The sequence below is a fragment of the Psammomys obesus genome, unplaced genomic scaffold (assembly GCF_907164565.1).
Source record: "Psammomys obesus unplaced genomic scaffold, mPsaObe1.curated_primary_1811, whole genome shotgun sequence".
NCBI lineage: Eukaryota > Metazoa > Chordata > Mammalia > Rodentia > Muridae > Psammomys > Psammomys obesus.
In genome coordinates, this window is record NW_026593286.1 from 28,167,476 (window position 1) to 28,183,801 (window position 16,326).

Below are 16,326 nucleotides of genomic sequence, written 5' to 3' on the forward strand. Positions count from 1 at the left end.
TGTGTGTGTGTGTGTGTGTGTGTGTGTGTGTGTGTGTGTGTGTGTGTGTATGTGTGTGTATAGGTGTGCTCACAAAGTCCAGAGGAGCATGAGAGACTCCTGGAAGTTAGAGGTAGGGTGGTTTTGAACTACTGGACTTAGGTACGGGGAACTGAACTTGAGTCCTCTATAACAGAAGTATAGACTCTAAACAACTGAGTCATCTCTCCAGCTCCAAAAGTAAATAATTAAAGATGAACTTAGGAGAGAAAGTCCAGTTACAAAGAGACAAAAACTGACCTTTGCTCCCTGCTGATGGGGGTTAACCTCTGCTTCCTTCCCTTGCACTCAGGGACAGTTCCGGAGAACAATGGATGGCTACATTTATAGTAAGCAGCCTTTGCAATACTCTGTCTTATCTGTAGTCATACTTCTCACAGGCTCAATATATGCAGCTACTTTATCCTGATCAGTAAGGCGCTCTCAATGTATTTCTATATCTAACTCGAAGCCAAATTAAGAATGTTGGCCTTTATTTTTCATCTGAGGTTTAATGTTTCAAATGGCTTGAACCTCATGGAGCAAAGCACCTAACCTCTAGTCTACGGCTGCCCTTTTGCCTTTGGGGGAGATGCCTGTTAAAATTTCATTGGACTGGCTGCATTAGCCGGGCTGCCCTTCATGCTCATAAAGTTGAAGGGCTGCCCAGATGTTTACAGCCACTATCTGGAAAGAGGTAATGACAGGCCATGGTCACATTACGTTTATTGTACACGAGACCTGTAACAGCCATTATGGGATCAAGGCAGAGAGGACAAATGTAGCACACATGCCATGCCCCCGATGACTTGAGTATTCAGTCTCTATCTAACCCAATTTAAAAATCAAGTCAAAATGTGCCTTGATGGACAACAGCGGGGCATCCATGTACTAAGAAATATCTGAGCCAGAACCCATCCACACACTGTACTGAGATTCTACTTAAAAAAGGCAGGAAAGAAAACAACAACAAGCCTTGGGTGAGTCTACTCTTGATCTGTATTCAGCAATGGAACATTCTGTCTTCCAACCAGTGGTTAAGTAAAGCTTGAAAACAGTTCACAGTTACATTCGGAAAGGGGTGACCCAGAGCATATAAAATATAGATGAGTGAATGAATTGAGCTATGCCATTCCTTCCTGTACTTTATTATGCAAACTGTTCAGGTGAAAAGAACCAGCACCGTGCCCATTTGAATTACAAAACGGCATTCCAGGGGAAACCTGAACAGTGGAAGGGAAAGATTGTGGGCTCCAAGTATGTCTAGCTTGAGACAAGGGGTTTGTCTGGAGTAAACCCAAAATGGGAAGACAAAAACCAAAACCTGTAATTTCACAAAGGAAGACGCACAAGTCTGTAACCGGAGGAGGAACAAAGTGGGAAATGCAAATCCAACCCTCACGGAGACATCACCTCAAACCTATATAGTATGGTTTTCAGAAAAGAGTAATGAATGGTGGTACACACTTGCAGTCCTAACACTTGGGAGACTAAGACAGGAGGATCGTATATTTAGTGAGCCCTCCAAACAAATGAAACAACACAAAACCCAACAGAAACCATTACTGGCAAAAATGTGGAAGAAAGCGACACCTTGCACACTGTTGGGGGAAATGTGAATTACGGCAGATATTGTGAAAACATTATAAAGATGTATCACAACATTGAAACGATAGCTACCATATGATATTCAGAAATATTTCCACTTCTGGAAATATATTTGAAAGAAATGAAAGGAGTACATCAAAGACACATCTACGCTTCCATGATTATTGCGACACTGTTTGTAAAAGCCAAGGAACAGAACTAAACTATGCATCGTCCAGCCGAGAAGTGGATAAACACACACACACACACACACACACACACACACACAACTACTACTACTATTTAACATTCAAAAATGAGGTGCTCCTGCCATTTGCAATGTGAGTGAAAATCCAGGAAGGATGGATTTGAACTGCTGTGATGTGGAGAAGTTGGAATGTTGTGGGTCTGGAGTCTAATTATGCCTCATCTTGGGCTAGCTTTATAGCCAGTCCTTGCCCACACCTGTGTTAGAACTAACATTTTGTGACTAATAGATAAAGCCCTTTTAGAATGTATTAACTTATCAGGTCGCTAGATTGCACCAACTCAGAGCTAAGCATGTCATCACATAGCATCTTGGGCCATAGGAAGATTCCCCTGTCTTGCTGTAACTGCCTTTCTAATGTACTCACCAATTTACTTTAAAATTGCTTTATGACTTGCATAAAACTGCTTCCACATGGGAACACGGAACCTGAAGTGGCCTAGCTCTTGTGTTTTCTGGGTCTGGATCAATCAGATTGGGCTCTAGAAAGAGTTGTATTCCTTTTGAGGTGAGAGTCGTGTTTGTTTTGTGTACTGTCAGAGACAACATGAATAAGCCTGGCAAACATCCTGACACGAAATAAGCCAGGCACAGAAGGCGAAGCACCATGGACCCCCTCACTTACAAGTGGGGTGTAAAAGGTTGTGGTTCACCAGAGGAAAGACTGTGTGACAGTTGGGATGTTCTTGCTCAAAGGACGTACAATTTCAAGTAGGTGAAACTTAGGAACTCTGAGAGTGGTGTCTCCATAGACACAGAAAAGGTAAGAATGTGGAGTTATACATGCATTAATGTGCATCACTATCTCACAATGTCTTCATCTATCAAAACATGTTCTTTATAACAAGTATACAACATAATTCTGTGGACTTAAGTATGCAACAAGAATTAATGTCTATCGAGTCAGGCATTCTACAGACAGCTTGCTCATGTCCATAGACCACGTCACTGAAATGTCACAACAGCATGGAGAGGGTATGAGGGATCAGGCAGTATAGCCTACAAAGGACAGGTTTTAATTAGGTTCAGCATTAGCCTGGTGATAGCACCAGCTGTATAACTGTGGTAGAAATAGCATGGAAGGCTGTGTGCCTGACAATTCCAAGACACGCACACCACACCTCCTCTTTATACCATCCCTCTAGTCAAATAGAACAAGCAGTGCATTTCAGAATGAAATGAACAAAGTGTGTCCCTTAGTGTAGGCAAAACTTAGAACTGATAAGTGGATGCTTTCAGGGTTTTAAAAATATCTTTATGGTTTATAATTTAAGATTCTCTAAAAAAGAATACCAAGCAGTGTCTGAAGTGGAGTGAAGATGAAATGATACAGAACATCTAGCGACTGGATCAGCAAGAGTACGGCTGATACAAAGAGCTTCTGGTCAATGTCACCACTAATACTGCAGACCACTGCTCTCGGGTACAACAAGCGTGTACCATACAGGCAAATTTTGTACTCTACAGGTTGCGTTTTGTTATAGTTGTATGTGAAGTTGGTTTACAAACACTTTAGATCTCTACCCGACTCCACCCCCACACACACCGCATTAAAAAAAAAAAAGAAAAAAGAAAAAGATCAGGTATAAAGCGAGCTGTCTTCTTTGTCAGTGTGCTCCGTTCAGACGATGTATTGCTGAAAATTCCATGAACTTGTAGGATTCATTCTGTTAGGCCGACAGACAGCTAGAGGACGCGAGGAGGCCAGCCCCTCTGTAGTTTCCCTGTAGGACCTACCGGAGCCTGTGATCATTTCACCTGCTCTGCATCAGCCATGTGTTCTCTAGTCTCCCACCTTCCCTGGGATGTAAATCCTGAAGGAGCCGTGGTCTGGATCTCCCTTTAGAACCATGTCGATCCGGAAGGCACTGCACTTTACCAGACCTGTCCTGGAGAACGTCCCTTTGCTCCCAGGTACTTCACAGTTAAAAGCAGTCTTGCATGTCAATGTGATATTTGCCTTGTTTTGAATTAAACACAGCACAAGGAACTCATATTTATCTTTGGCTTTTCATTTCTTTGTTATGATGGGAAAGTGCCATAACAGCTGGGATTTCATTGGTGTCTATCCAGTTCCCAGGATAACACCTGATATAAAAATAGAACTTTAATAAATATTGTTGAGTAAACAAAAGAATGATTTTGAATGTATTTGGCCAAGATGAAGTAGTCAATAAATGTTATTAATCAAATGAATATGGGCAAACACAATTTAAAAGCAGACAAAATTTAAAACATTCCCAAAAGCACAATATATACTTTGCTAATCTCTCAGGAAGGAGCTCACTAGACACACTTGCTTTAAGACAAAAGCCTAGAAAAGGTATAGAAAATGAACTTAATGGGCTTGGGGAGATGGTTTAGTTAGTTGTTAGTACAGTGTGGGCTGCAAAAGCACAAGGAACTGAGTTCAGATCCCCAGGACCCACACCAAAAGAAAGTATAGGGCACAAGCCTATAATCATAGCACTAGAATGGAAGAGGTGAGGATTCTTAAGACAGTGAGCTCCATGCTCAATGGCAAACACTGTTTCAAGGGAAAAAAAAACAAGGTGGCGGACAGCTAAGAAAACACTAGGTATCAACACCTGGCTTCTATATGTGTACCCCCACACATAATGCATACACATAGACCAGAATACACAACAAAACATGTACATATGTGTTACACGCGCACATGCACGCACACACAAACACACACACACACACACACACAAAAGGAAAATGAACTGATAGCACGTCAAGCCTTTCACTCAGTGTCCAGAACAGTTGACAGTTCACAGGTTTTGAAGAGTGACCTAGACCCTTAAGAGAAGACAGCAGAAACTGCTATATAAAGAGACTGGTTTGAAGCACAAAGAATTTCATTTGAGGACTATAAGAGATTGACAAGATTATTAAACAACCAAGAAATCAAGGGATGACCTCTGGCTTTTCCACTCTAGGTGACATTATTGTGGCCAAAGGATATTTGGGATTGACAGTATTGAACTGTTCACTGAAGGGTTTGCGCTTTGGTTTTTGGTTACAGGAGCATTGAATAGCTCGTCTGTAAGAAAATATCATGAAAAGCAATAATACCAAAGGAAGTCAAATTCGTCAGGCAAAAATAAGGAAGCGCCTTGACCTGACAGAGGTCAGTAGGAATCCTGAGTCCCACACCGAGGTTTTCTTCTGAATGCAAGCTGCTTCTGATAGAACGGTTTCCACTGCTGACCAGAGTCAGGAGTTGCTGACTGCACCCTGAGCTTTCCTTCGAGCTTTTCAAATGCAGGCCAGAACTTGACAGGCACACCAGCTTCCTGCATTGGTGACAGCGAGCACACCTGACATCTTTTATGAATAGAGAGCAGATGACTCCCACGTGCACGCGCAGATCATACAAGATCTACCAAGAGCAGAACACTGACAGGGCATGTGCAATAAGAGATCCCAGGCTCTTTCTCGGCAGCCTTCTGTGTGTGTGCCTGCATTTCCTGGCTTTTCTGCCTATGACGTTTTGCTTGAAGCGTCCCTGGAACACTGTCCTGCAAGCCACCTCCCTGTGCTCCAGCACAAATCCCAGGAAAGCCTTGTTCAGATGGTGTCATTTGCCAACTAGAGATTTCTATCGCAAGCAAAAAACAAACAAACAAACAAACACCCCTTGGATGAGATGGTAACATTAAAAGATTAAAAGGCATTAATCTTAATTAAAGGCATTAATCATTAATTAAAACATTAAAAGGCAAAGCTGTCCTTTGCCTTTCTCTGATTTCTTTATCAAATTGAACAAAATAGCAAACCCATCGGAAGTTTCTCTCAGCAGCAAGAAAACAGGGCTTATAAGGTAACAGCCAAAGTTGGAAGGTTCTGAAGTTGAGCATTTTCCCACTTAACTCATGGCCCTTGTAAGAGCCAGATTTGACTCATACAGGGAGATCATTTAAAGATCAGTGAATCATAACAATATACAAACTAGACAATGGGTAGAAAGATGAACAGAATAAACTCCCATACTGTTCTAGTGGGAACAGGGGTGGGTGAAATTAACAAATACCTTGGGTTCTCCCACTCTGAGTCACAACACGTTTGGAACAGCTAATGTTGGCACAGTGAAAACCGTTGGCTCTTTAGCAGCAAGAACAAGGCCACCACCAACGCACTGAAGTTCTAAAAGATAAGGCAAGGGGGCAGAATTTAAGACCGCGCTGGCCCTCTTTGGCCAGGTGCCACTGTCCAGGGAGTAAATGCAGATGCACAGCCTCCGTTCAGGAATGCAGTAGAGCAGAGAGGTGCAGACAATGGGGAAAGTAAAAGTAATGCATATGTAAGTCACATCTAATGCTAAGAGAACCTCAGAGCAATCAATCTTTTTTAAATAAGAAAGAAACTAAGTCAATAGCATCTGAGCAACAGATGAGAATTAAAGCAAAATCTGTCGGCTAATGGTAACAGCTTTTGTGTTCTTTGTTGCTGAAACGGTGCATGTAGCAGCAACTCCAATATGCTCGCCAACTCAGATGTAAAAGGCTATGGAAAACAGTTGCTATTTTTATACAGAAGATAAAAATCTAACATCACCTCCCGGTTCTTGATTTTGCTAGTGTGGTGAAAGGGAACAAAAGGCAAGGTGCTGTGTGTCTAGGGGATCCAAGATCTGTGGCACCCACTATATGGAGATACAGAGCATATAAGGAGGGAAAAGAGGGAAGGGTTGGCCCTGCAATGTGGGTAATAAGTACATGGAGCCCCCCATGTCACAGAAAATACAGTCAGGGTTTAACTTGGTGACAGTCTCAGAAAGAGGCCCTGTGAGCCTCTGATAGTTTTCATATTTACAGATTATTACAGCTAAATCATTTTTATAGTTTTGTTTCCTTAATACCCTAAAGAGGAAACTTGTCCTTATAAATTACTGTGACATTGTAAAAGCAGTAATAATACTTATGATAATGACCGTGCTGGTTTCCGTTGATACTGTAAGCAATTAGCACAATCTTACTGGCTTGAATAACGCATATGGGTGAAAATATGCGTTAGGGGCTGGCCAGAGGGAAGCCATTTCCTTGTCCTTGCCCACTTACGCAGGCTGCCCACATTCCTTGTCTCGTGTGCACTTCCCTCCATTTTCACAGCAAGCAGGCCGTATTTGTTTTCACCATCTTTCCTTATCATGTCTTCCATTTCTGCTTGTAAGGCCCTGCAATTACATTAGGCTCCCTGAGGAAACTCAGGACACCTGCCTTATCTCAGAGCCAGTAGAGCAGCCAGCCTCCTGCCTTCTCCTCCTGCCTTCTGTAACCCTGATTCTCCTTTGTCAAACAGCTCATTCACAGATACTCGGGATTAGGACTTGGGCTTTCTAAGGGAAAATTTGTTTGTTACCGAATATATATATATATATATTATATATATATTATATATATATAATATATATATATATATATTACTTGTAAAGCATAGTTCTGAACAATGATAGTAGATCCAATTATTACTCTCAGTTTTCAGATGAAGAAACCAAAGTAAATGGGTTGGTTTGCCCAATGTTCCCGAGTCAGTGATGAAACTCAGAACTCCTCATGCAGAGCCTGGACTGCACCATTGAACATTACAACTTCACAGACAAAATTCTCATGGAAATGCTGTTAAAATTATCGCCAGCACGCTCACATTGCAGACTGTAACGTCTTTTCCTAATAGCGCTTCATGCATTTACTTCATTTACTGTGCGTATGGACGCATGGTGTGCATTCATGGGGGCACGTGTACGTAGGTGAAGGTGAGTGTGGAAATGCGTGTACACACACGTGTGGAAGCCCAAAGGCTGAAGCTGAATGTTTCCTTGATTGCTCTTCACCTTACCTATGGAGGCAGGATCCCTCACTTGAGCCCAGAGTTTGCTAGGTTGATTAGTCTAGGCAGCTTGCACTGGACATGCTGTCGTCACCAGGGGATCATATGTGTGGATTCCAAGGATGCAAACTCAGTGCTGGCACATGAGCCATCTCCCACCCCCAACTGCCTACAACACTTGGTGGCCATAACAAGGATACCTTGGACTCTAAAACTCAAGGTGGCAAAGGAGGGGCAGAATCTAGATGGCCCCGTGGAAAGAACCAAACGATATTTATGGAAAGCTGCGTCTCACTGGGGGTCACTAGACTGTAGGTCATGTGGAGTAGAAGGAGGGCCCTGCTTTTCACTGAGCTCCCGAGGGAGCCTAAAGGCAGAATGTGGTCACTTGTGTGTGCTAAGTACCACATGATCAAACTGAACTTTGAAATGGGACAAGTTTTCAAAATACCAGGTTCACAGTAACCAGTCAAAAAAGGTCCTGTCATCCTGAGACACCATGGTGATAAAGCCCGTTGTTCTGTATATCTCGGAGAAGGCTGTTTGCAGTGACCAATCCTCTCCATGTTTCTTGTTTCTGGTGTCTTCATCCTTTTGCTATTTATAGAGCACATGCCTTGTACTTAGCTTGTCCAAGCCTCTTTCTTCTGTAGGCGAGATGGGGCCTCATCAACAAGTCAATAACAAAAGATTTGATCTTTAAATTTGAAATTTTATCCTTTGATAGTCAAATGATTTCCAGGGCATCAGACCTGCTAGCGTGACATGATAAACTGAACAAGAATGGGTCTCCTGTGTTTGAATATTTTGTTCCTAGTTGGTAGAACTGTTTAAGAAGGATTAGGAGGTGTGGCCTTTTTGGAAGAGGTGTGTAATTGGAGGTAGCCTTTGAGAAAAAGGATCTTGCCATTTTTATAGTTCTCTTTCTGCTTTCTGATTCTAGTTTTAATATGTGAGTTCTCAGTTCTTTCTGCCACTATTTCTTTGTACCACCGTCACGGACTCTAACTCCAACTTTCATTTTTAAGTTGTCTTGGTCACAGTTTTTATCATGGTTCCCTGTGAGTTGGAGGCCATCCGGGTCTACACAGCAAGTTTCAGAACAGCTAGGGCTACACAGAAAGACCCTATCTTGAGGCCCTCCCATCTCCCTACCCAAAGATTTTGAGGAGCATACTGTACTGAAGTAGCATTGTTTGAACACTGGGCATGTAATAGGAGGGTTCAGAGTTGTCTACACTATTTGTGTCCTTTAAATGTTATTTTGCAGTTCCTAAGGTGTGTGTGTGTGTGTATGTGTATGTGTGTGTGTGCGAGAAAGAGAGAGACATACACACAGAAAAGGAAGGAGAAAAGGAAGGGAGGGAAGCTGGAATAAGATGATTGAATTTTTTTCTATCTGAAAATACCAATTGAAGATTTCACACTGAAAATAACTAGTACCTTGCATCCCCCAGCATTTTTAAGAGACAGACATGCTAATGGTTTTTCAAAATATGGTTAAATCCATGATACGTCGTCTGTCATTCAGAGCACAAAGGACAGAAATGAAATGGATAGATTTGATAGGGAGTTATAGAAATAAAGTAATGAAATGGATACCTCTACCTTATTTCCCACTCCCCCAAACATAAGCTACAAGAAAATCCTCTGAGAATCAGGAAGTGATTTTATAAATCCATCTGCTTTGTGACCAGCAAACATTTTCTGATTTTTCTCCCTTGACCTAAGCACAATGGCAAAGCGCCAGGGCATGCTTGAGGGAGTCTGGCAAATCTTTCTAGGAAGGAGGGCAAACCGGGGTCTGAGTTGCTCTAGAGAGGTCTTAGGAAGCAAGGCTGGTGTGACACCCATGTGGTGGTTGGGATTCGGGGTGGGGGTGGGGGAGGGGGAGCCGTGGGAACAAGCTGCCCTTGAGTGTTTTGGGTGGGTAAGAGATTAATGACTGAAGCATGCCAGGTAGATGCTGCTGCAGCGGCTACATCGTGACAGCCTTCTCTCTGCATTTAAGGCCTTGGTTAGGTGCTGCCGCCGCTGCAGCTGCCACCACTGTGACATAGTCTGCCACCATATAAGAAGTCTGCCAGCTTGGGTAAGGAGACTCTAGGTACACTGTCTGCAGTCAAGAGCTGAGAGTAAGTCAGTTGGGAGAATGATTTCCATCAGCAGAAAGGGCTTCTGGAATAGTGCACCCAGGTGTTCACTCATAAAGGGACCCTGGTGGTCAGTGTGTACCACCTAGACCGGTCAAAATATTCTCCAGTTTAACATTCCCCTGCACCTGGTTCCACAGACTGGGAAGTTCCATGCTCAGGCAGGAAGTATACTTTGGTTTACATTGACTAGTTGCGCAAGCCTCTGGTCAAGTGGCCAGAGATCAGCCCCATCCCTAGGAAACCAGAACGTAGAAAAGATGGTTTCCACAGTGTGTGTTTTGGAGGACAGTTGTATGAGAGGAAACAAACTATGTTCTGGCTGTGTGCTCCACACTCTCAGCCACTGAATCCACTGTGTGTCTTACCTCCCAGGCCCGTGGAGCCCACAGGAAGGCATGGAGTTAGCATCAGTCAGAGAGGAGAAGACAGGAAATGTGTGAAAGCTATGGCTGAGATGTGGAAGGTCATGGGTCGAGACAAGCGCCATATAGCCCTCATCCCAGGGACAACTCTAGTGACTCACAGGGCCTCTGCAGGTGACAGCTGCTGTTCTGGTGACCCGAGTAGCAGATGTCACAGAAGGAGGAGGTCACACCGACCTCTTGCTTTCACTGTGCTGAGCGACACACAGGAAATACTTCCTATGTACCCTACTAAGTGCTGGCCTTTTTTGTCAACAGGATTATGACAGTCTCAAGTTATCAACACATGTGGCAGGGAACTCCTCCCCCCACCCAAAAAAAAAAGAAAAAAGAAAGAAAAAGAAAAGAAAGAAATTACAGTCATGGCCTTGATTTTTGTGACTACAGCTGAAGATGAGCGAAAACGTGAACCTTTTTGTGAGCACACACAAAGGGGTGATTCAGCCAGGAGAACCAATGACGAGTGACTATGCAGGAGGCCCTTACCTCAGCATGGCACCGAATCCCTTCCTCTTCATTTTTCTCTCTGGGTCTTCACTCTCCTCCTTTTGCTTTTTTTCCTTGACTTTCAGCTTGCCCTTTCCCTTTTTCTTCTCCTTCTCTTTCGTTTTTTTTACTTTTCTGGCTTTATTTTCCACAGCATCTAGCTCGGGGTTTCCCTGAGGGGAAGACTCACAATTCAGAGCTCCATGGCCAGAGTGAGAGCTCTTATCAGAGAGACCGTCTGTGGAGAGAAAAATCAATATCCGTGGTCAGGGGCGCTTATGGTTAGTATATATAAAAAACAGTCAAAATGTAAAAGACAGAAGAATGAATAGCAGTGCTCTGTGTTCTGCCGAACCGCATGGCTACTTGCACCCTTTGAAGAAAGGATTTCCCAGCCCTGGGTACTTCGGGCAAGGTTTGAGGCTAGGATGGAGCACAGTGGTTGCTAGCTGGTTGCACAAAAGGCTTGAAATGTGCTAAAGCACTGATCTCTCCCGAAAGCTAGCTTGTTAACCTTCATCAGCTCGGAAAGCCCACATGCTGGGTAACAAACCCGGTGAGCTTCTTTCCAAGAGAGGTTTCCGAGCATAAATACAACCCACTGCTTCCATGCAATTAAGGCAGCCGGTCCTCTGGTTGATGTTGCTTTTAATGATTCAAATAAGAATGCCAAGAAAAGCATGGTTAGTGCTCCTGCCCTCAGGGTAAATGACAGTTGGTCCTTCTAAAAAAGTGAAAGAGAACATTTATTTATTTATTTATTTTTTCAGTTTGCACTGTGAAATAAATTGCACATAGCATCCTCCAATCCCATGTTCCTTAAGCCAAAGGGCAAAACATATCAGGAAAATGAATTACTTTTAATATCAAGAATATAATTGTGATCCTTAAATCATTTTTTTCAGTAGTTAAGTGCACATTTTCGCTTACAATATGCAGATAATAATGAGACAAAGAACCCACTTAAGGAGGCATACAGCCCTACCGGCTTCCACCTCTTCTGGCCCATCGTAAGATTTGTCAATGGCTGCTCTGAAGCTCTCGTTGCAACCCCGGCCTCGCACCATGTGTGGTCTGGGCCTGTGGAAGGGAAGATCATTCTTCCTAACTTCGGCCACAGCAGTCTGTAGGCTCTCCAAGGAACTGGACTTCTTCAGACCCAAAGTTGGACCAAAATCTTTGCTTGGGGAGTCTGAAAGAGAAAGGATAAAAGGTCAGTCCTTTCCTTGGTGGAGGAGTGTGCTATGGTGGAAATACTCATTATTCTAAGAATATTTCTGTTTGGGCAGTTTCAAAAAGGGGTGTGTTAAGTCAGTAAATGTTGGTGGTTAAAGTCCAGTTTTGCCATCATCTTTTTGTAATCTTGGGCAAATGGCTACCATCTCTGAACCTCAGTTTCTTTTTCTAAAGCTGTGGTACGCTTTTAGATGACAGTATTTAAATGTTTTACACACCTAAATTTATATGCATCTGTGTATATGCATACATAGGTATCTGTGTTCACATATGTATATATGTGTGCATATATGTATATATATATATATATTCACACATACGTGAACTTGCAAAGTCACTCTCTACGGATTGACTGTTTGAGAGTATATACATCCATGTACACACATTTGGACATAGAGACACACAAACTCTATGTGGACCAGGCTGGCCTCAAACTCACAGAGATCTGCCTGCCTCTGCTTCTGGAGTGCTGAGGTTAAAGGCATGCACCACCACTGCCAAGACAAGGCCACAAACTCATAACGCACCTAACACAATAGGTGCTTTTCTCTTAGCACAAATCCTGGTTGTCTCCTGCAGCGCACCTGTTATCACTGCCAGAGCTGTTTATTCGATTGCCTGGAAATCAAGGCCCATTAATGATTAGAATTTTCATAATTCAATTCTTTACATTATCCTAAAGACAATTAATGCATGGTGAATAAGATTTATTTAGTGTGCCGAATAAAGCAAGTCAAGCAAGAAAAGGGCTTTTCTTACTGTTGATGCCCCAACTCTAGCTCCGTTTGGGACCCAGGACAGAAGTATCCTTTTTGTATAATAAGCAATCACAGCACAGGGAAGGAAAACACAAGAGGGTTCAAGGGCCTATCTTCTGCCATATACTATCTTCCTGTATGGTGTCTCTTGCCTGAGGCCTGCTCACCTCCCACTCTCTTCCTCAGTCTCCCCTCCTGTCCCAGCCGGCCTCGTTATCAATGAACAAGATTAATCGATAGACATCTCAGTAGCAAAGTGCTTACTTCAAAGATAGAAATAATTCCACTAAGGCTTTTGTTTCAGCATTTAAGCTGTTCTACCAAGGCCTAGCCACTCCCCTCCAGTTACCGGGGAGACTATTGTCATCGAGACGGTGCGCCATGTTTCTGAACACATCTGACTAGGCAGTGTGTCTATAGGTATGACATGAGCTCATGCGGACCATTATATATGTGAGCACCAACTTCAATGCATGGCATATCCTGAGGACTGGCAAATACGCTACCCCTTAATGTTGCTATTACCGTTTTCATTTCTGCTTCCACTCCCACCGTGGATGTGACTCCTAGCTTCTTCCTGCCCAGTCCATGGGCTAGAAGACAGGTCCAGGCAGGGCTAATAGGTCTGATATATGTTACAGCCACATGAAGTTGGTAGTAGCACACATTTCCGCCTTTGCTGGAATACTTAAAGAACTCCAGTGATAGCTAACCATGCACAGAACCCTCAGAGTGTGCCGAACACTACCCTGTCGTTTAATGCTCTTAACTTACTACAGTCCTTACACTGATACCAATCATGGGACGGTTTGGGGGCTAGGGAAACAAACCTTAGGCCTTAAGCACACTAAGCGAATGGTCTATTACAAAACTAAGCCCCTGGCCCATGTTGGCATTTATACATAAGAAAATAGAAGCAATGAGCTACAGTTACACGCGTCAACTGCCCACTGGGCACTGAGCAGAGGCAGCGCAATTGCGGCTTTTCTGCTTCATACCATGTACTTTACAACCTCAAGGTGTGTTCTGCATCTGCCCTCTACTTGATTATGGTCAAGATTCCTAAGCTGACCTACATGTTCCTCATCCCTGAAATAAAAATATTAGTCTCGATGAGCCCTGGAGCCCACCCAGTCAAGCCAGCAAACTGCAAAAACTGGATGGTTTCATCATTAATTTAAGGAGGCAAGCTCACACTGTGAACAATATGCACAATGACAATAAACACCTCATTTTATAGATGACAGTGCATATTCAATAAAGGAAACTGAGAAGAGACTGAGAAAAATACAAGAAAATTCAGGGGCAAATTCGCAGGTGCTATCTGCAAGCATAAATACTAAGGCTACGTTACTGTTAGATCCAGAAAAAGGCACTTTCCCCCCGATTCACAGCAAGGAAGGAGGGTTAAAAAAAGAATTAAGTAAGATCATTTCTGACAAGGAAAACAAAAGACAACATAGAGATCTGGGAATATTGAAACAACAGTAAAAGCTTTACAATTTACAATATATATATATATATATTTTACTTCAACCCCTAGGGATATCTGACACAATTTTGGTGAAAACATGAAGAAAAGAGCTAACCGAGACAGCCTAGATACTCTGTCAACAACAGCAGCCATCTTTTATTTATTAATTGCCACTTGGGAGATTATATTAGAGGCCAAGCTGTAAGCATCCAACACAACCTTTAGCAATAAATTCTAGAGAACCTGAGAGTGAATAAATCATCTGAGATATAAGGCATGTTATCTAAAAAGACCCCACCTACATCTCGGCAAGAACTTCTGTGGAGAAACAAATACACAGTTATTGATTCTGAGAGATCTGGAGGTAAAGGAGTCATGGATTTTGTTGGATTTATAGAGTTGACAATTAATTTGTGTGCGTGTGTGTTTGTGGGTGTGTGAAGGGGGGTGGGGGAGGACGCCTCAAATGAAAAAGTGCAAATGATGCTGGGCACCATTAGACCCTAAGACACATCGTACAATTAAAATCAAAAGGGAAGGTTGAATTCTAGACCTTAAATTTGAGCCCCAGAATTCTCCACTTGGGACAAGAGAGAGAGAGAGAGAGAGAGAAAGAGAGAGAGAGAATAGCATTCATCCCTAGAAATAAATATAAAGAAGAAATGGAAAAGACAGTGATGGTAGCTAGGAGCACATTCTAACTAGGAAGGTCCTCTTAAGGTTCTATGTATGGACCAGACTGGATTTCATGGAGTTAGTAAAGCTTGCTCTAAGGTTTTACTAGCTCCCTATGCATTTTTTCACACTAGGTTTAAGTTACCAGCCCGGGGAGGCATCAGTTGGTGAGCGTCAGTACTGAAAGTCCCAGTGAAACTCCTGTAGGATAGTACCCTATCAGGAAGAGACTTTGTGGAGAAGGATGTATTGTCACTTTCAATCTCTTTTCCCTACCCTTATCCCCATCAATCTCAGTTTTAGCTGACAATGTGCAGGAAGTTTTACTGCTTTTAGGATGAGACAGTTCCCATTCTATTACTTGCCTCACCATCGACACACACAGATGATTTTTCCCCCCAGGCTCCCTCTAAAAGTAGAGGTCTCCTTGAAGGAATAATATAAGATGAGCAATTTATCAAAATCAAAACCTCAGCTATTCAGATCTATTGAAGTTGCCCCGAAATATCGTCCGCATTTTCCTTTGTGGCTGAAGCGATGGAGGCTGTGTCCGATTATAAGCAATTGTCTGGGCAAGTGATCTATGGATACCAGGTGTTGCTTGTCATGGGATGGACCTTGTCCAGATTTGAACACTTGCTTGTCCCACTATGAGCATTCTCAGAAGTAATTTGTAGTTGAGTGTTTGATGATTTCCTGGCCAGCTTGGGCCAGTTGCAAATGCTGACCTTCAGTGCAAAGTTTCCATTTTTCAGACTTCTCTATCAGGTGGCCATGGTTTCTAAATTTTCATGAACTTTCTGTTCCCTCACACGCACAAACTTGACACACATGGACATCCTGAAGGACACGATACAATTATAAAGCATGTTAAAAGAAAGATTTCACCTAATAAAAATAATCCTTGGGTCGTTCTAATAAAATATTCTTGGACACATTCACTCACATTCTTCTAGAAGAATACGGAATCAAAACCACCTCAAACCAAAACCAGATATAACCAGCAAGATGGATGGGTGTGTATGACTACACAAGACAGTTACATTACAGCTTGTAAGGCCCAGGGAACGGCAGCGTGGGGGTGGTGTAACAGTTTTGAGAAAGGGCTGTGAACTTCTGGCATCTTCTAGACAAGACACAGACATTGTATTCATGACCTCAGAGCAGCTATGGATGTCTGCATTGGCCACGCACAAGAATGGAGAGGGTCTTTACCTCTTACCACTGAGCTATTTATTACTGACAGATCAGTATAACGGGAATCATGGCCCTTCAGTGTTGTACCCTCTGATAACCCGACTAGGCTCCAGTGGATACTTCTTGCAGTGATCACACGGATAGATAGATAGATATATAGATATATAGATAGATAGATAGATAGATAGATAGATAGATAGATAGATAGATAGAT

General features: G+C 42.8%; 1 protein-coding gene across 1 annotated transcript in view; it reads right to left on the reverse strand.

The window, feature by feature from the left end:
• Positions 1 to 16,326, reverse strand: part of Pard3b (par-3 family cell polarity regulator beta) — a 517,239-nt gene that overhangs the window by 265,300 nt on the left and 235,613 nt on the right. The window contains exons 15-16 of the mRNA XM_055616796.1: positions 11,758 to 11,964; positions 10,773 to 11,010 (exon numbers count right to left, since the gene is read on the reverse strand). Of these exons, the coding sequence (XP_055472771.1) occupies positions 10,773 to 11,010; positions 11,758 to 11,964 (445 nt within the window). The remainder of the gene's footprint in view (positions 1 to 10,772; positions 11,011 to 11,757; positions 11,965 to 16,326) is intronic.